Source organism: Phyllobates terribilis, unplaced genomic scaffold (genome assembly GCF_046119375.1).
Source record: "Phyllobates terribilis strain yellow unplaced genomic scaffold, ASM4611937v1 Scaffold_5__5_contigs__length_657084704, whole genome shotgun sequence".
NCBI classification, from domain to species: Eukaryota; Metazoa; Chordata; class Amphibia; order Anura; family Dendrobatidae; genus Phyllobates; species Phyllobates terribilis.
Window position 1 is genome coordinate 149868486 of NW_027362765.1, and position 20182 is coordinate 149888667.

Genomic DNA, 20182 nt, shown 5'->3' on the forward strand with positions numbered 1-20182 from the left:
ATCCCTCAATCTCCACTCTCCCCCCTTATTTGACAGAGCCATAGATTCATAGAGCCAGGGAAGAGAGGAGATTGATGGAAAACCAGCAGGTGGGAAGGTGTATATAAATGATTGACCCCGCCGTGAAGCACTGAGTGTCTGTATTTGGCTTTGAACAGTCATTCTGTGCTGACTGAGTCCCTTTAAATGTCCTATACACATTAGACTAAAGTAGACCAAACCCACTAATATTGGTGGGATCGGCCAAAAGTCTAATGTGTATGGGGACCTCCCGACTCTCCCCCAACAGATAATGATGGGCTAGATAATAGTCTGGCATTGTCGCTGCCAGACCTGTTTTGGCAGCAACTGTCTTCACCTCTGTCCTTTCAAAATACAGTGGGGGATAGCAAATATTCACTTACAAATGACCAGTTGCCACAATGGGCCAGATGTTATCAAGGAGAAGGAAGTCTATTCTACTACAACCACAAACTGTACAAAATACCAAGACAAGTAGTGAAGAATTACTGTATCACTGGCTGACGGATGGATGTTGGGTAGATACATTAGATATGAGATCTAGGATTAGTCACACTAATAAACTATATATTTACGCCGTGTCTACAATATCTACTTTCTCTCTGCAGAATGCCATGAATCTTCCACCGGATAAGATCAGTGTTCTTCGGCAGTATGACCAAGACAAGAAATGGGAATTGGTGTGTGATCAGGTAAAAGCTGTGTTCATAGATACTAGTCAAATGTAAAAGAGGGCACAAGGTGTGTACAGAAGGTCACAACTTCCATCTCTGATGTCCGCAATTATCTGGTGATGGATTTGCTGTAGTATAAACTCTAGACTCTGGAATAAAACCGATAGATCAGATGTTGAGTATTCGGTTGTGTGTTTATAGAATAGATGACACTGGAGTTATAAAGTGGCATCTGGTAGAAGACCTCTTCTCAGTGTTAGGTTATAGAAGACAGACGGTCCACAAAATTTCTACTTAAACAACATTTATCATCCAACCATGGAGGCTGGGTGTCCGACTGTTGGGAACCCCAAAAATGCCAAGAAAAGGGAGCCCAATGTCCACTTTGTTAATGAAGCAGTATTCAGCATGTGTAACCACCACTCCTATATTCTCTTAATGGAGCAATGGTTGCACATGCTCACAACCAGTCCATTTTTACAGAGGATTTTGGGACCCCTGTTCCCATTAACGATGTGGGTGCCAGTGGTCAAACCCCCATTTATAATACATTTCTCATATATCCTTATGATTGCTGATATATATTGTTTGTGACATCCCCTTTAATAATATATTTACAAATCTAACCTCGGCAAAGGGACCTAAACTGTCCTCTGTCCAAAAACATTAACCACACACCAATTTACTGTCACACTGTTTGGTATGTCCAAAGGCATAGCTAGGGGTTTAGCATAGGGAGGGGGGTCCCAAACCAGGTAACCAATGATAGAGGCAAACTCTAATTATAGTGAGCACCTCCACAGACAACAATACTATTACTGTTACTAAGGCTTCAGAGTTTGCAACACAGACACATTTTTCTTTCCATACTTACAGAACTACCCCATCTATTCCCAATGTACATAAGGTTGGCCATCCTGCTGATACCCCTGTTGCTGCCCATGCTGTATTGTGAGAGTCCCAAAATATTATATACGTGCATTTGATCCTCTCAGTCAATACTTTGTAGGACCACCTTTGCCTGAAATTACTGCTGCAAGTCTTTTTGGGTATGTCTCTACCAGCTTTGCATATGTAGAGGATGACATTTTTGCCCATTCTTATTTCTAAACTAGCTCTAGGTCTGTGAGATTGGATGGAAGTGTCTGTGAACAACAATTTTCAAGTCTTGCCACAGATTCCCAATGGAATTTAGGTCTGGACTGTAACTGAGCCAATCATACACATGAGTAGGTTTAGGGTCGTTGTCCTGCTGAAGGTGAACCTACGCCCCAGTCTTTTGCAGCCTCTAACAGGTTTTCTTACAGGATAGCCCTGTTTTTAGCTCCATCCATCTTCCCATCAACTCTGACCAGGTTCCCTGTTCCTGCTGAAGAAAAGACTCCCCACAGCATCATGCTGCCATCACCATGTTTGACAGTGGGGTTGATGTTTTCAGGGTGATGTGCAGTGTCAGTTTAAATATAGCGTATTGCATTTAGCCCCAAAAGTTCAAGTTTGGTCTAATCTGACCAGAACACGTTCTTCCACATACTAGCTGCATCCCCTCCATGGCATGTAGAAGAAGGTGCTCTGGTCAGAGGAGTCCAAAGTGGAACTTTTTGGGCTAAATGCAAAGCACTGTGTGTTGTGGAAGCTGAAGGCTTAATGCGACCTGAGGGCCTACAAGACAAAGAACATGTTTTAACTGTATCTGCATCCTGCAAAGTCATTATATGTGAAAGCAAAGCTAACTTTGTGAGTGGGCCCAATGAGCCGTATTGCCATATGCAGTAACTAACAACATAAACCAGCATTAATCACCCCCAGTCGTTTACACTAAACAACTGAAATGGAAGAATAAAAATTGCAAAGGAAAAGCGAGTAGTGGATTCACTAAGCAGGCTACTTGCATTTCTTTCTCCTTGTTATATTATGATGACAGTTCACAATTATTTGGTACCTCCAGTGCACAGAATATATTCCCTTTCCAAATTTTTACATACAATCCTCTATATTGTACTTGTGACGCGCCCCCTGGGACATATTCCTTTTTTGAGGGGAATACCCGGCACCGGATCAGATGGGGGGGGGGTTGTAGTCTCCGAGCGGCTGTGACCCGGTCCCGTGCCCAGGGCGTCAAGCTCAGTGTGATGTGGCAGTTCTACAGATGTTACTAAAGTTCTTTTGTGTCGACTACGCCACCCGTTGTGATGCGGTCACTGTGGCCGCCGCTGCAGCAGGGTCCGCCGAGGCTGATGGTGTAGGTGCAGCTTGTGATGGTATAACCCCCAACGGGTGGGGTATAGCCTCAGGGGGTCAGGTGCAGAGGATGGGGGTTGTAGTGGTACAGCATAGATGTTAAAGGAAGACAGAGTCGGGTTGTGCAGTTTAGGGTATTTACTCACTGCTGATGTTCCGGTCACTCCAGCTGCTAGTGACCACCCGAGCCGTGCTGCGTCCACCAGGTCCTGGATCCAGCCAACCCCCAAACAAGTCCGGAGCGTGGCCCTGAGCTCTCCCTCTGTCCTTTCTTCAGCCGTCCCCACCAGTGATCCACCTAGGTCCAGCTCCCTCGGGCCTTCTGTTGGGACACCCTTGGCCTTGGGTTCCCTGACCCTTCATGTGGTGTGCCTTCGGGGTGAATGTGGTGGGTGGCCGTGGCAGATGCTGCCCACGGCCTCCGGTCTCTGGCTGGGGATTGTTTTTACCCCCACCAGTTTGGGTTCCGGTACCCTTTTGCTGACTCCTCACCCGATGCTCTAATTTGGGTTCTTGGGTCCCTTCAGTCTTCCCCCTCTGGGTCTTTCTCTGCTCCACTCTCTCTCTCTCCAGGGCTGCTGTTTCCTTCTCTCTGCTGATTTGTTCTCTGCATCAGACAGGCTCCTCTCCAACTGACTTGTTCTGTACAGCTGACTTGTCCTCTGCATCTGACCCTGATTCTAGTTGGTGCCCACCTTATATATCCCTCTATGTGTGAGCTCAGGTGACCAGCACCCAATGAGCTCCTATCACTACCCAGACTGCTCCCCCTATCTGCCCCTACACTACATGGGATGTACCACCCCCCTCCCACTCCAGCCAGGAACAGACTCGGTCGTACCTGCACATTTCTAAGTGGGAGTACCGTTGGTCTGTTCCTCGGAAATGGGATGTATGTAGTGCATGCAGCCTACCGAGCTCAGATCCACACTCCATCCTTACCCGGGAGTGGAATATCACACCTCTGGGTTGAGGTGCAATACCCCTGTAGCAGCCGAATCCTCAGGGTGCTACACTTGCAACACCAAGAGGGAAAAGTCATGGAATTATGGAAATCACAGAATGGATAGACATGTTAAAAATATGCAAATGATGAAAAAATTAAAACATTTTCAAAATATCTTGATTTTATTCCGTATGGAGTTTGAGTAGAAATCCCACACTTACACGTCTTGGCTGCAATCAATGAGGTCATTAGTGGTTGTCTGAGGAATGTTCTGCTGCACTGAATGCACTTGGGAACACAAATCATCAAGATCCGCTGCTGGTAGCTCCCTTCGCAATTGAAGACCAAAGGCGTTCCAGATGTGCTCAATGAGCGACAAGTCAGAAGACGCTGCAGGTCATGGCAGCAGGTTTAGGAAATACAGGCTGCTCACAGTAGCATAAGCAACATGCAGTCTGGTGTCGTGTTCAAAAACGACTCCTTTGACACAGTGGAAAAATGACCGTACCACTGGTTTTACAAAATCAATGTAACACTGAGCTGTTAGATTGCCTGAAATGAAGTCTAGAGGGGTCCGGCTGCCGAGCATTATTCCAGTCCAGAACATAATCCCAGGTAATCTGGTCATAACTGAAGAATTGTGCATAGTGATCCATCCAAACCTAAAGTGTCAAAGGAAGAATACCTAAACCATCAGAAAGCATGTGCACAACATGAGGCTATGAGCCAGATGTGCAAATACAGGTGCTTCTTTGACCTCACTCCAACGATCTCAAAGGCTATCATGGTGCACAGCAAGACAGGAATGGAGGTCTATCCTCTTCAGCGATGAGTCCGCTGTGCTCTTGGATGCAATGAAAGCCAGTGATTGGTCTGGAGACCACGTGGGTCGCGCCATAAAAAGGCTTCCACGAGGGGACATGAAAGTGTCTCAGAAGCTGTTTTTAAATATGACAACACCAGGCCACATGTTGATACTGTGTCTGTGAGCAGCCTGATTGGCCTAAACGCGCTACCATGGCCTGCAGAGTCTCCGGACTTGTCTCCCTTCGAGCATATCTGGAAAATTATTGTTCGGCAATTGCAAAGTGAGCTGCCAGCTGAGGATCTTGATGATTTGCCCAAGTGAATTCACTTAATTAAAAGGGGTGATTGGATTGTTTATGTGCTTTAACTCATTGTTATCACTGCACACTGCCCTGTGTGATTAGGACATGTGTTGCCGGTAACCAAATGCAGTATGTTGACAGAACGGTCATATTAACGATCGTTCTGTTCCCATCAGTAAATGGCCTGTGCCAATTTGTGCTCGTTAACAGCCAGTCTGAAAGCACCTTTTATTTACCTGGCCCATGATACATAGAAGGTCATCGATCTCTGGCACACATTGTAACAGTGGAGGACATTAGTGATGGCCTTAAATTTATTCTCCAATATTTTACCATCAGGAAAGATTCCAGGTGAAGAACCCACCAGCTACCTATATAAAGAAACTGAGGAGTTGTGGGGATACAGGAGGGATCAGTCAAAAGGTAAGATCTAGACAATGGACACGCGTTCAATCTGATTCTCTTGAGAGACCGGGGTTTTGACTGAACTGAATAAGGCCGTTTAAGACTTACTACATTCATGCCCCAAGTATAAAGTGCGATATCCAGATTGGCCGCAGGTCTACTGACTCCAACTCAACAGCCTCATAAGCATATGACGCTGTTGAGGTCGGATCAGGAAACCTAAGGACGGACCAGACATCGCGGTCAGAACTCGGACTATGAAAGTCAGATGTTTGAAACCAGCCTAAGTCACGTCATTGTGAGCACTACACTGTTATATTTAAGTGACAAAGAAGAGATCGAAGCCCCACCGTAAATGATGACTGGGGCTTCTTTTTTTAAAGTTGGGTCAGTTTACAACCTTCCTTCCCCGCTTACTTAAGGGAAGTTATTGGTTTATGATCTGCCAAAATTAGCCTTCATTATGTATAGTCACCTGGTTCCTGCATTGGTAAATTCTTCTACGACACAACAGAAACATGAGAGCGAGCTTTAATTAATAGGAACACCTCATATTTTCTATATATGTAGCAGAGCTGAATCTGTTATTTTTAGGCACTGTGATAATGCAGTAGGTTATCTAAGCTCTGAGAGTTAAGGATAACCTGTCACTTTGACCATTGTCCATGTTATTGGCCAGAGGGAGCCGAGAAAATAGTTCAATAGGTTTGTGGGAAAATATTTAGTATAACTTTTTTTTATTTTACTCACATAAATTCCCACTTGTTCTGGGCTTAGAGGTCAAGTGGGGGGTCTTGCTCAGTGATTTACCACCTTCAAATGATTTAGCTGTCACTCATTGATTAGGACCTCCCACTGGACTCCTAAGCATTTAAATAGCAGGGATATAAATATATAAAATACATGGTATACTGAATTCTATTCCATAAACCTATGTATTAACTTACTGTGCTCCTCCAGCACTAGGACAGTGGATTAGGAGCTGAGCTGCAGTTCTTGGCAATGGCCATTACACAGTGAACTCAGTGTAGTGAGCGCAGCTGAGCAGTTCTGGCCACCAGAGCTTAACACTGCCAATAATGTTGGATGGTGACACCCACCAATCTGATATTGATGATGTATTCCTAAATAGGTCCTCAAAATCATAAGCTCAGACAACCTCTTTATTGCAAAATCCTTTTGGGACAACTCATTACACTTTACTGAGTATTCGGATAAATTGAAGTTTGTTTCTTTTAGTTTAAGAGAAAAGACAGGGAAGAATCCACCAAGGTTCTTAGAGAACTGGAGATCTCCCTGAGGACCAATCACATTGGGTGAGTTTTCATGTTTCACTTTTTCATGATATTAATAGCAGACTAAGATGGGTTGTTTTTATCCATTCACTTCCTCTTATTACAGACATTGTATTTGCATTGCTTATATAGCGTCATCATGTTCCGCAGCGCTTTACATTCGTTACCATCGCTGTCCCCATTGGGGCTCACAATCTAGATTCCCTATCGGTATGTCTCTGGAGTGTGGGAGGAAACCGGAGAACCCGGAGGAAACCCACGCAAACACGGGGAGAACATACAAACTCCTTGCAGATGTTGTCCTTGGTGGGATTTGAACCCAGGACCCCAGTGCTGAAAAGCTACATTGATAACCACTGAGCCACTGTGCTGTATCAGATTATAAATCCTACAAATGATATACCACACTTCAAGATAGTAAAAAATATATTATTTATTGGAACTCTTAAAAAGACATATCATGTCACATTCAAATGCATGTATGCCAGAAAAATACAAAACCTATAAGCAGATTAATAAGGGTATAGTAGAGTATCAGATCATATAATCAATGATGTGTAAATTATGCTGAGTTGTACAGAAAATAATATATGCTCAATAAATTAATTTACATTGTAGGTGCAGGTAAGCTCATCTATACGTGGTACTATATCAAACAGAGCATGATCATTAGGATGATAGTTACCCAAACCACATGAGAAATGGCTGCACCCCGACACGCGTTTCGCACATTGCTTTCTCAAGTGTATGAGATCAGTCAAAATTATTTTTTCCTCCAGAAACCGTGTCGCTCTTGTTTGTAGGCTGTGTCTAGTATTGCAGCTGCGTGCTATTCAAGTAAAAGCTGCAAAACCAGTCAAAACCCAAGTGAATAAGAATAGCACCATTTTTGGAGGGGGAAAAAAACTAATTCTTATTCTAAACCTCTTTTAAACTCCAGAATTAATTTTTAGAATAAATCAATTGCTCTTTATTTCATTATAATGCATTTTACAAACAGTCTTGTGAAGTAGGAAATGGGAAAATCTTTGTTACAGTGTGGAGAGCATCAGTAAGCAGCTGCTGACTGACTTCTATAACCAACTGAAAGCAAGGACTTATAATTGTGAGTCAGTGCACAGCCGTGTGTAATGAACTGATCCATCAAGAAACAGGGCATATGGGGACAGCTATATGTTAATCCAGCCTTAAAGGGAATCGGTCACCAGTTTTTTGCTAGCCCATCTGAGAGCAGCATAATGTAGGGGCAGATACTCTGACTCCTGCTGTGTGTGACTTACTGGGTTCCATGCTGTAGTTTTGAAAAAAATCACTTCTAACCCCATCCACACCGCTGATTGGCAGCTTCCTATGTACACAGTGCATAGGCAGAAAGCTTCCAATCATAGGTGGGGGCGGGGTCATACAGAGCTCATAAATATGGATTATTATCTAACAGCAGATCGTAAAAAAAAAAAGTCCCTTAGAGAGGAGGCAGAACTCTGGAGAACTAGCACATGTATACTGTTTTGAGGATGTAAGTATAACAGATGAGTAACTTCCAGAAACAAGTTAACTGCTTATTACTTCTATTTTCGTCATTTTACCACATTGGGTTATTTATCATGCAGACATCCTTTCAGTGAGTGAATGTTATACAACCTTAAAATAAGGATTATTCTAAAAATGATATATACCAATCCTAAACGGATGTTCCAGTTTCAGAAAAAAACTGCTTTACTAACCCTGCCTGGGTGCAGCACTGAGTCTCTGCTCCTCACAGCAGTGTCGGACTGGGATGCCAAGGGCTCACCAGTAACATTGACTCTGAGGGTCCCCTTTTCAGCTACATGCAAATATTGCATTACCCTTTATCACAATCCTTTTATACATTAAGCTAGGTAGTTTGTTAAATGATTGATAAGATGCTGCCATTGTCTGTACATAGAGAATCAAGTTTATTGTGCCAACTACTGCTCATATAGAAGGCTGGGGGGCCCACTCCTGCACACGGGCCTATCGGGGAAAACGCCTGTTCTCCTGTGGGCCAGTCCGAGCCAGGCTCACAGTGTCTGTTATCAACTGTAAGTTGTCAGTGCTGTAGCTAATAACTCGTGTCGCCGAGCTCACTGATTGGCTGCAATGCTGCAGGCATGATATCAGCACTGCAGGCGATAACAGACCCTGACAGCAGCAGTGGAGACTCTGCGCTGGACCCAGGGAGGTTAAGTAAAGGAAAAGCTATTTTTTGGTTTAGTGCAGACTTTTGACAGATAAACAGCAAAAGCCTCTAACATCATTTGAAAAATTGATGATATTGCAAAGTTCTGCCCTATAATAATTTTTTCTTTTGAAAATGAAGGTGCCATTAAAAGGGAATCCAGGTTTTTACTAACCCATCTGAGAGCAGCATAATGTAGAGACAGAGACCCTGATTCCAGTGATGTTTCGCTTACTGGGCTGCTTACTGTACTTTTGATAATCTCCTGCTAATAAAACTGATTTTTATCACTAGAGAACTAGTAAATCTGCTGCCATGTAATCATCCATATTTATGAGTTCTGTATAACCCCACCCCCCACCTCTGGTTGGAAGCTTTCTGCCTCTGCACAGTGTAAACAGAAACCTGTCAATCAGTGGTGTGGGTGGAGTTATACAGAGATCAGCATTCAGAGAACTGGTAGATCTGCAGCAGATAATACAATTAATACAAAGATTTTATCAAACTGACAGCAAGTAGTCAAGTAAGTGATACACCTCAGGAATCAGGGTCTCTGTCCCTACATTATGCTACTCTCAGATGGGGTAGCAAAAACCTGGTGACAGATTCCCTTTAAAGTCCCAGAAAAACCCTTTAAAGGTACTCTGTCAGCACAGAATGATTGTTCAAACCAAGTACAGGTGCTCGGTGCTTCACGGCAGGGCCAATCCTTTATATACACCTTCCCCCCGCTCAGTTTCCATCTATTTTGACTCTTCTCTGGCTCTATGAAGCCAGAGCTGTCAATGAAGAGGGGGGTGGAGACAGAGGGAAAACAAACAGGTGGGAAGGTGTATATAAATGATTGGCCCTGCTCTGAAGCACCGAGAGGAAGGGCTTAGTTTGAACAGTCATTCTGTGTTGACAGAGTCCCTTAAGAGATAATTAATCCTTTCCTATGTTATGGATACATATAAGAAGATAACATTGGATCTCAAACTACCGATGATTTCACTCACTGAGTGGGTTCTATAGATCAATCCCTTTGGCACTGCGCAGAGATTTCTATCACTAAAAATCTAACAGTATTCTAAGCAAATGCCATTCAAGTCAATATATATCATATTTTGAGTGACAGATATCTCTGTGCAGAGTCAAAACGGTTTAAAATCTATAGAGCCCCTTCATTCTGGAAATCAGTGGTGACCTGAGATCACTGTTATATGATATGTCAGAGACAGGAAAAGAGAATTTGCTCTGGATTTCCCCTTTAAATATATAAGACTAAGGTTCCTGAATGACGCCTGGTATACAATGCCCAGTGCAAATAGGTTTCATTTATTTAACCACATTCTGACTAATCTGCAGGATGAGGCAGGAAACTTTTTACTTGAAAAACATTGATTGTTCTTGCACAAGATCATCACATGACATGTAGGGGCAGTGCACACTGATAAAGGGGTATTCCCAGCTCAGACATTTATGGCACATCTATTCATCTCAAGAATTTCAATCCCCCGTCTCCACTTTCTGGCCACTTTGAATGGATTGGTTGCCATGCACGCGTTCATCTTTCCATCCACTTTTACTTTGGGGTTTGTGAACTTTTAAGTATTCTTCCTATTTCTGCATAAATTTGACTTAAAACTACATCAGATTTGTTGTGGAAAACGAGAACAAAATCACATAAAGGAGTCCAATATATTACACTTAGTCATTTTTTTTATTCATGGAATATCACAAGTTTGTGAGTTGGAGAAGGATGCAAACCTTTGCTTCCAGCATCTGCTGTGACCCCCTGTATAACAATAACTGCATCTAAACGTTTTCGGTAATTGTTGATTAGTCCTGCACAAATTTATGCAAAAACATGGAAATTCTGAAGGATTCACAAACTTTTAAGTATCTCTGTATGGGTGATACAATAGAATAGTAGCGCAACTCTTCCCAGTTAGTTAAAGGGGTTATCCAGGACTTTTATTTTGTGTATGGGGCTAAGAGCTAATGCATGTTCTGCACAGCCTCAAGCTCTCTTGGCTCAGCTAGCAATTCCCCTGCTTCATTCACCTCTTGTCAACAGAGCAGCACCTTTTTTCCGGTGAGCTCTGGGGCACCACTGCAGACTTAATGCTGTTTGACAGCCGGCTCCCCGCAGTTAAGTAGCAGGGAGCCGACTGTAAATCAGCATGATTTCGGTAGAGATGCCCCATCGAAAGCAGTGTGGAAGAGAAGATGCTTCTCTGTCAATGTGACGCTAGCGGAAGATAAAGAATCACTGGCAGGAGTGGTCTGTGACCGCTCTAAGCCGGCAGAGATCTGTGCCGGGCAGAATAGGCAGGTAGTTAGCAACTACCTGCCTATTCATTTTTAGCCCCATAGGCAAAAATAATAAAAGTCCCAGATAGCCCATTTGTGTAGGCAGTTGTGTAGCACGGCCAACTCTCTACACACAGCAGAAAAAAAATAGAAGTTGGATGACCCCTATTCTGAAGATAGATGCAGGCCCAAGAGGTGAGACTCACATCTACTGTATCAGACATTAATGACAAATACCTAAAATAGGAATACCCCCTTTAAACTATAAAATATTTTGCATGCATATCATATTACTTTTCAAAACTGGTCCGGTGTTGCAGCCTTTATTATATTCCAGAGCAGCATTTACAATTCCGCTGTAAAACATTAACATGCTTACAGACCTATCCCTTAATGCATGGGCTTTTTTTTCTTAGAAGGCAGAAGGAAAGTGGTTAACATAAATGGCTATGTCAAAATAATATTCATAATTTGGGAAAAAAAACATTTCTACAATAAAAAGGGAACTTCCCCCATTCATCCAGTATTGCTGCTTGTTTATGTGAGTTTTGTACAATGTGGAAGTTAAAAAATGCAACAGGTTCACTTAAAGGGAACCTGTCATGTAAAACAACACTGTTAACCCCATATCTGTAGGTTAATCTACAGATTAATAGCGTTCTGAAACTGTGCAGCACCCACACAAAGCGCTCCACTGCCAGGAGGAAATAAACTTTATTCTCCCCGGCAGCATTCAACTTTCAGTAATAGGGATGGCATGTGTATAGAGAGCTGTGGCTGTTGGCTCTAATGCTGAGCCCACTGTCAGTCTGTCTCAGAAAAGTGAGAGCCATGATTAAGAGAACTTCTCTGAAGACTGCCAAAGTTGGGTGATGGGTGGATTGTGATTTTGCAGGAGTGATAAGAGCACCTTGGTCAGGAGCTGCAATGTAGGGGAAGGAAGGTGAGCAGCTAAATGCTGTAAAGAAATTAATGGGCTGGATTGAGCTGACTGGATTAGGAGTTAACTCCTCTCCTGGAATGTACCTATTGTGCATACTCGGCCAAGCTCTGGTAGCCAAGTTTTTTGAAAACCAGCTGTACACTATGTAAGATAAAAGCAATCCTAGCAGGAGAATTGAAAGCAGATAGAAAAAAAAAAACAAGTCAATGGCAAACGTACTTATTTTCAGCAAAGCAATTTAATAATAAGGATACCCCTTTAACTTCAATTCATTGCAGCTGCCATAAAGCAGAGACATCCTTCAGTGCTGTCTATACAGACAAATTCAGAAAGGAAGCGTATTACCCCAATATGCTCATTCTCAGGGATGGTTTACTAATAAAAATATTCCTAAATTGCACAAGTTAGCAGTGGATAAAAAAAAGCCTTAGGATAAACGTTTGTTCATACATACCTGAAATGTAAAATTCTGGTTCTAATCACAGGTGGGTGGAAGAATTTCTCAGCAAAGAGGTTGGCGGTCTGGATGCTTTGGTGGAATACCTGTCCTACGCTCAGGGCTTTCCGTAAGTCAAAAATATTCTGAATTGCATTTAAATTCTCAAGTTTTTTTTTGTATCATGTAATAACTGTGAGCTGCAAGTTATATTTCATACATACTGGGTGTTGTACAGGAATCAAGAGAACCGAATGCTGGGGTGGTTATTCCCCCTGCCCCACAACACCAATGGTCCACAGCATACCACAAAGCTTTAGCTATCAAATCCCTTTATAAGGCATGCAAACAGGTCATTTTCTACCTCGTGGCCCTAATAGTGTTATATGTAGTAATTAAATTGCAAGAGCTTATATCCATAATATATCTGGATACTGAACATGCCTCATCCAATTTGTACTCTTGATTCTCAGCTCGTGTGTCCTTCCATCACGTTGGCTCCACATCAGATCGTGTTAGGGTGTTACATTTGGTGCATACTAAATCATCTGGTATATGTACTGAATATGAAGCTATTATATATGCACTATATACACCATACCAAAAAGAGCAACCAATATCTGAAAATGGTTACCAAAAGGGCATCATTGAGTGTTTGGAGACCTATGGCCATGTTCAACATAAGTACCAAGAGGATTCCTTGGCAGATGCACCAAATGTGGAGTGCCTTATATATTGTTAATAATCCTTTATCTTTTAGGTATGATCTAGAAAGCTCTGATAATGGCACACTGGAAAAACCCAAAGCCTTACAGAGATCCTTGGAGGATATCAACAAAAGCAGCACATCTTCTTCCCCTTCAAACACTCCTTCAAGAGCTAGACACCGGACAACCAAGTATTATTTGTTACTATATTATTATTTTTTTCAATTACGCCTCACCACTGGGTTGGCTGATTTTCTGAAATCAGTATTGATATCATTAGAACATGATTTACCATTGTACTCTGTATCCTAACAGACATAACCGCGCCACAATGAGAAACTCTAGACATGCAAACATGAAGGATGATATACACGTGTGTATCATGTGTTTGCGGGCGATCATGAACTACCAGGTAATCACGATTTAGACACACATTTGCTCACATTTACTATGTAGTTTATACCAGTTTTGTTGAAAATAGCACCAAAAAGTTGCAAATTTTTGCACAAAATTGACATGACTTACAACTTTTCTTGGCACTCAATTGATTTAAAAAGTGCTGAGAAAAGAGTGAATAGGTTCCACAGAGTGCGTGCAATCACCCAAGATTAAGACTTAAAATTTAAGATATACCGTATTAACAGAAAAGCACAAAAATTACATAAATTTGGGCACAAATTTCCTGAGGAGTAGACGCTTTTAAATCCCTCAATGTTAATGGAATGGTGATTTGCATCTTTTAATACATATGGTGCAAATCACCCCAGCTTTATTTTTTCTTAGACTGGCATTAGGTCCACATTTATTAGGATTTGCAATTCTATGTGGAAAATAACAGGCTCAGCCTCCCAGGTATATGATGACATCTTGGCCTGATAGCCTCACTCCTCTTCATTTTTAGTTGGGCTTCAGCATGGTTATGTCTCATTCATCCTGTGTCAACCAGATTACCCTCAGCCTGACCAACAAAAACGCTCGGTGAGTAAAGGCAAGAATTTTTGAACTAAAAAAAAAAGTGATATTATATAGGGCCATGGATCGAAACCTAGACCTAGTTGAGAGCCATGGTGTTTTCAGATCAAAAATTGTTTTTTTCAGTCATTGTGACTTTAGGTCTCATTTATACGATACTCGTACAATACAGTTTCTTGTGAACAACTTTTCTTCTAAAGGCCCCGTCACACTAAGCGAGATCGCTAGCAAAATCGCTGCTGAGTCACAAGTTTTGTGACGCAACAGCGACCTCAGTAGCGATCTCGCTACGTTTGACACTTAGCAGCGACCAGGCCCCAGCTGTGAGATCGCTGGTCGTGTCGGAATGGTCTGGACATTTTTGATCGTTGAGGCCCCGCTGGGTAGCATGCATCGATGTGTTTGACACCTTACCAACGACCTTGTTGACAACTCAGACACAGTAACACATAGGTGTGCATCGTTATACAGGTCGCTACGGGTCGCCGCATCGTTGCTGCGTCGTTGGGAAGATCTGACTGTTTGACATCTCACCAGCGACCACATAGCGACGCAGCAACGATCCCTGCCAGGTCGTATCGCTGTCGGGATCGCTGTAGCGTCGCTTAGTGTGACGGGGCCTTAAGACTTTGTTAGATGATGATGACGCGCCCCCAGGGCCGTGGGGTACTCGGCAGCCGGGCCCCTGTGTATGCCGGTAGGGGAGTATCACGGTGGCTGGCCCGGTCCGTGACCCAGGGCGGTCAGTGCAAAAGGGGGGTACTTTTATATGGGGTTTTTGGGATTGTTCGTGACGCCACCTGTGGAATGCGGCCAAGGGGTGCCGCCGCTGCGGAGCAGTCCTCTGGAGCTGGTGTTACGGCAGCAGGGGTGGTGTGGCTCTCCACAGGTAGAGCAAGCTCCAGGGCAGTGTATGAAAATGGTGGTTGCGCTGGGCGTTGTAGTGCAGAGAGGGAACGATGGCACAGATTAAAGAATGGACTGAGGCAGTGCGATGTAGTCATCCGAGTTTTTACTCACAGTTCTTATGACCGTTCCACTGGTGCACTGTACAGGTGTCAGCCTCCCACGTCGCGCTGCGTTCACCAGGCAGGGGTTCAGCACTTCCTCAGGTAGATTAGGAGCACCTGACTGAACTCCACTTTCTCGTGTTCCTAGCTAGACCGTCTTCACGCTGGGTCTTTCTCCCTCCTGCCCTGCGCTTCCCCACTCTGAATCCTGCTCGGGTGCTCTGAAGTCCCTCCTGTCCGTCGGAGTTCACAGACCTGCTTGACCCTCAGGGGATTAGAATGAGGCTTCGGCAACTCACTATATAAGCCAGAAGCCTCGGGTTTTCCCAGCCGGGACGTAGAGTAACACGGCTGGAGCAGGGGCCGGTCCCCTTCTTGCGGCCTACGATCCCTCTGTCTTCTGACAGATGTGGGGCGTACGGGTGCCTTCCAGCACTCACCGTACCCCCTAGGATCCCTTTAATACAACGGAGCCTACTCCCTGCTCCCATCCTGGGCCTCTGACACTAGGCCCTAGTTATGGAGCAGAGCTCCTAAAGAGACTCTGCTCCCTGACTGACTTCACCACTGACTGATCTGCCACCCTAAGATGGCTTCCCTTTATACTCCTACCAAAGTGCTCCCCCTAACTACTTCCTCCACCCACACTCACTACTGGTTCCCCCAACTCCAGCCAGGTTCAGGGCTCAGCAGAAACATACATTGCATCTTGCCCTTCCAGCCGGCCTGGAGCAGTGTACACTGTGTTTCAAATTATTATGCAAATAATATTTTCTCAGATTTTCCCAAATTACCTATATGAATTGCAGTCATTGTAATTTTCCAGTCAAATAACTATTAGAGTACAATTGAAAGGTTTTTTTACAAACTGCCTATGATAACAGTATATTTAAAAAAAAAATAAACTCAAACTGCAGTCAAAATGCATGTTCCAAATTATTATGTACAGCAGAGTTTTCAACCTTTTCATTTTAATAAAGAACAAAAAAATGGTCATTTTTGAAATTATAAGCATTAGCAGGTTATTACAAACTGAAATCAAACAGTTTTCAACTCAAAACTTTATTCTAGGTGATGTTACATCTGCACATAGGACCCCTTGTTCGAAAGGAGCTTCTGAACTCTCTCGTCCATTGAATTTGTCAGGTTTTGGATGGTTTCTGCTTCAATTGTTTTGCATGAGGACAGAATACCCTCCCAGAGCTGTTGCTTAGATGTGAACTGCCTCCCGCCATCATAGACACTCCTTTTGATGATGCTCCAGAGGTTCTCAATGGGGTTGAGGTCAGGGGAGCATGGGGGCCACAGCATAAGTTTGTCCCCTTTTATGCCCACAGCAGCCAGAGATGCAGATGTGTTATGTGCAGCATGAGACGGGGCATTATCATGCATGAAATTATCTCGATGGTCCAGATGGATGGAGTGGAGGATGGCTGGTTGATGGACACCCCATGCAAACACGGCTACGGCGCCAACAAGGAGGAGGTGGAGTAATGTTTTGGGCTGGAATCATGGGGAGAGAGATTGTCAGCCCTTTTAAGATCCCTGAAGGGGTAAAGATGAACTCCATAATGTATGTTGAGTTTCTCAAACAGCACTTCCTTCCATGGTTCAAGAAGAAGAACCGTGCATTCCGCAGCAAGATCATTTTCATGCATGATAATGCCCCGTCTCATGCTGCACATAACACATCTGCATCTCTGGCTGCTGTGGGCATAAAAGGGGACAAACTTATGGTGTGGCCCCCATGCTTCCCTGACCTCAACCCCATTGAGAACCTCTGGAGCATCATCAAAAGGAGTGTCTATGATGGCGGAAGGCAGTTCACATCTAAGCAACAGCTCTGGGAGGGCATTCTGTCCTCATGCAAAACAATTGAAGCAGAAACCATCCAAAACCTGACAAATTCAATGAATGAGAGAGTTCAGAAGCTCCTTTCGAACAAGGGGTCCTACGTGCAAATGTAACATCACCTAGAATAAAGTTTTGAGTTGAAAACTGTTTGATTTCAGTTTGTAATAACCTGCTAATGCTTATAATTTCAAAAATGACCATTTTTTTTGTTCTTTATTAAAATGAAAAGGTTGAAAACTCTGCTGTGCATAATAATTTGGAACATGCATTTTGAGTGTTTTATTTTTTGTTAAATATACTGTTATCATAGGCAGTTTGTACAAAAACCTTTCAATTGTACTCTAATAGTTATTTGACTGGAAAATTACAATGACTGCAATTCATATAGGTAATTTGGGAAAATCTGAGAAAATATTTGCATAATAATTTGGAACACAGTGTAGTGTTGGATGCAGGTGTTGGGGTTCCGGGCAGCACTCCCTCCTTACCTGAGAGAAGGAGACACCACACCTCTGGGTGAGGTGCAGTACCTCTGTGGCGACTGAACCCTCAGGGGCGCCACAATGGACAACCTCTTTAAGAAATGGACAAGATTTCTGCCTTAATACCAAACACAGTTGCGTAGGTTGTGTCTGGAATTACAGCTCAACTCTATGAAAGTGAATAGCAGTCACAACGATGGCCTCTGTTTTTGGACCAAACTCAAATTACGTACACCTCCTTTAGTAACAGAGAATGACATTGCTCTATAATTTATCATCCATTCTATATTGTTTCCAGCACTAAGGCCCTGGTTCTGGAGCTGCTGGCGGCAGTGTGTCTAGTCCGTGGAGGACATGAGTTAATTCTCTCAGCTTTCAACTACTTTATGGAGGTAATAAGAAGAGGCATCTGTGTAATCCTAAATTAAACTTCCTATTCTGCATTCTGACCTTGATTTATGTGCAGGTATGTGATGAAAGATCCAGGTTTGAAAAGCTGATGGAATATTTCAGGAATGAAGACCACAACATCGATTTCATGGTGAGAGTTAAAGCTTCATAACAAATGTGAAATTGGACACTTTTCAAGTGCTGTCCACAAATGGCCAGGGTGTGAATGTGCACCTACACATTGCACTTATCTTGCTTGGCTTTGCTTTCGTTTTTGTACTATGTACATACAGGCGTGTGGCTCTCCCTTTTTGGTCAGGAAATTCCATCTATATAGTTTTCCACGGGCGGGTGTTGAAAGTAAGGTCTGGGTCCTGCTCTGCCCCCATCTATTTTGAGGCCTGTTGTCATATAGTGAGGTGAACTACAAGAGTTAGGGACCATCCTGATTGGGTAGACCTAGGGGTGGGACTCAGCCAGTTCTTCCTTGTTAAAATAGCAACCAGTTCCCTGAATCCCCTAAGAAGCTGTGCGCCAATCCGGTTCCAAATTATGGCGCTGTAGTGGCGCGCTTTGTGACCGCCGCCCACCAGGTACCCGTGCGCATTCTGCTCCATCTCTCTCTGCAGTGAGGAGAAGAGCGCGGGCAGTGTGGGTGGTGCAGTTGCCCGAGAGCCATGGAGAATCGGCAGCTGCAGGGGCTCTATAATCACGACTGTGCTTGGACGCTGGAGTCTCATTTTGTCTCACCGCATCCAAACACAGCCATCATTACAGAGCCAAACTTCTATTGGAGAGGCACGCACAGCCTGGCACTGAAGGAACTCAATAGCAAGGGAGGGAAGGGAAGTGAATAAACACAAAAGGAGGGTTCATTGGAGTGGAGGGGGAGGGAGACACTGGCTGTATCCTCCTACGTGCCTTGCAGCCCTTTACACCGCCCCTCCACCCGCACTGTTTTCCTGGTCTCTTCTTGTCCAATAGTAATGCATGCATTCTACAGTTCTGCATGGCTACGAAGTTCTTTTCTATTGGCTGGCAGTGTATGATGTCCTGTCAGCCAATCAGAAAAGCAAATGTTACTGTTTAAGGGAGAGGGGTAGGAGAAACACAGAAAAGCTAAAGCACCAATGGGATAGGTGAACAGAGTGAAAGAGGCAGCCTTACAATTTAGATATAAAGGGGTGGAGGGAAGTTTAGTTCTGGAGGCCATTTTACAGGCTCAGAGGCAATACACAGAAAGAAGGGCAGCAAGATGGTTCCTGTAAATTGTTTGTGTGTGGTCCAAAGCAGCTCTCCCTAACATTATATTAAATGTGTTGGAGTAAAGCAACAGAACCAGGGGCATAATTACTGAAAGGGGACCAGGACAGGTGGGGGGAATTAGAATAGGAAGGTACCCAGGACTGGTGGGGTGGACATTATTATAGGAAGGGGGCCCAGGATGGAGGGGGTGCATTATGATAGGAAGGGACCCAGGTCAGAGGGGGGCATTATAACAGGAAGGGGCCCAGAACAGGGGGGTATTATTACAGGAGAGGGCCCAAGAGGGGGAGCTTTATTGTAGGAAGGGGCCCAGGACGAGAGGGGTGGGTGTATTGGTAAATGAAGGGGCCCAGGACGGGAGGGGTGGGTGTATTGGTAAATGAAGGGGCCCAGGACGGGAGGGGTGGGCATGTTATTAAATGAAGGGGCCCAGGATGGAGAAACTATTACATGGTGGGCATAAACTCATGTCTTTATAGGATCTAAAACTATGTACGGGCCCATACATCTGACTAACATGCAGGTGGGGGCCCAGGTCCATATTTTGCATCAGGACTCATCAGACTCTAGTTACACCACTGGTGGTGAGCCAGATGCATCACAGTAATGCAGACAAGCACACACTGCACCCTGTGGGCAGCGGGCTGATATTTTAGGCTGTAAAGTGCCCACTAACCATGAACCTTCCTATCATGACAATATCAACTGTCCGGTTTACCTTGTCTGGTTATATATAAGAAAAATGTGGTTAGGCAGCGGGGATCCGGCTGTCAATCAACATTGCATCAGCAGTCATGCACTGTCTGCAGAGCGGATAATAAACTACTGCTCTTTCGACGTGACACCAGCGGAAGCCGCCGAATCACCAGCAGGAGTGGTCTGTGACCGCTCAGTGTCTGCAGAGATTGGCGCCAGGCACAACAGGCAGGCAGTGAG

General features: G+C 44.0%; 1 protein-coding gene across 1 annotated transcript in view; it reads left to right on the plus strand.

Annotated features, from left to right (window-relative positions):
* Window positions 1-20182, plus strand: part of FMNL1 (formin like 1) — a 58098-nt gene that overhangs the window by 15910 nt on the left and 22006 nt on the right. The window contains exons 2-10 of the mRNA XM_073683176.1: window positions 630-713; window positions 5331-5414; window positions 6636-6712; window positions 12615-12695; window positions 13326-13463; window positions 13588-13684; window positions 14174-14250; window positions 17889-17982; window positions 18057-18131. Of these exons, the coding sequence (XP_073539277.1) occupies window positions 630-713; window positions 5331-5414; window positions 6636-6712; window positions 12615-12695; window positions 13326-13463; window positions 13588-13684; window positions 14174-14250; window positions 17889-17982; window positions 18057-18131 (807 nt within the window). The remainder of the gene's footprint in view (window positions 1-629; window positions 714-5330; window positions 5415-6635; window positions 6713-12614; window positions 12696-13325; window positions 13464-13587; window positions 13685-14173; window positions 14251-17888; window positions 17983-18056; window positions 18132-20182) is intronic.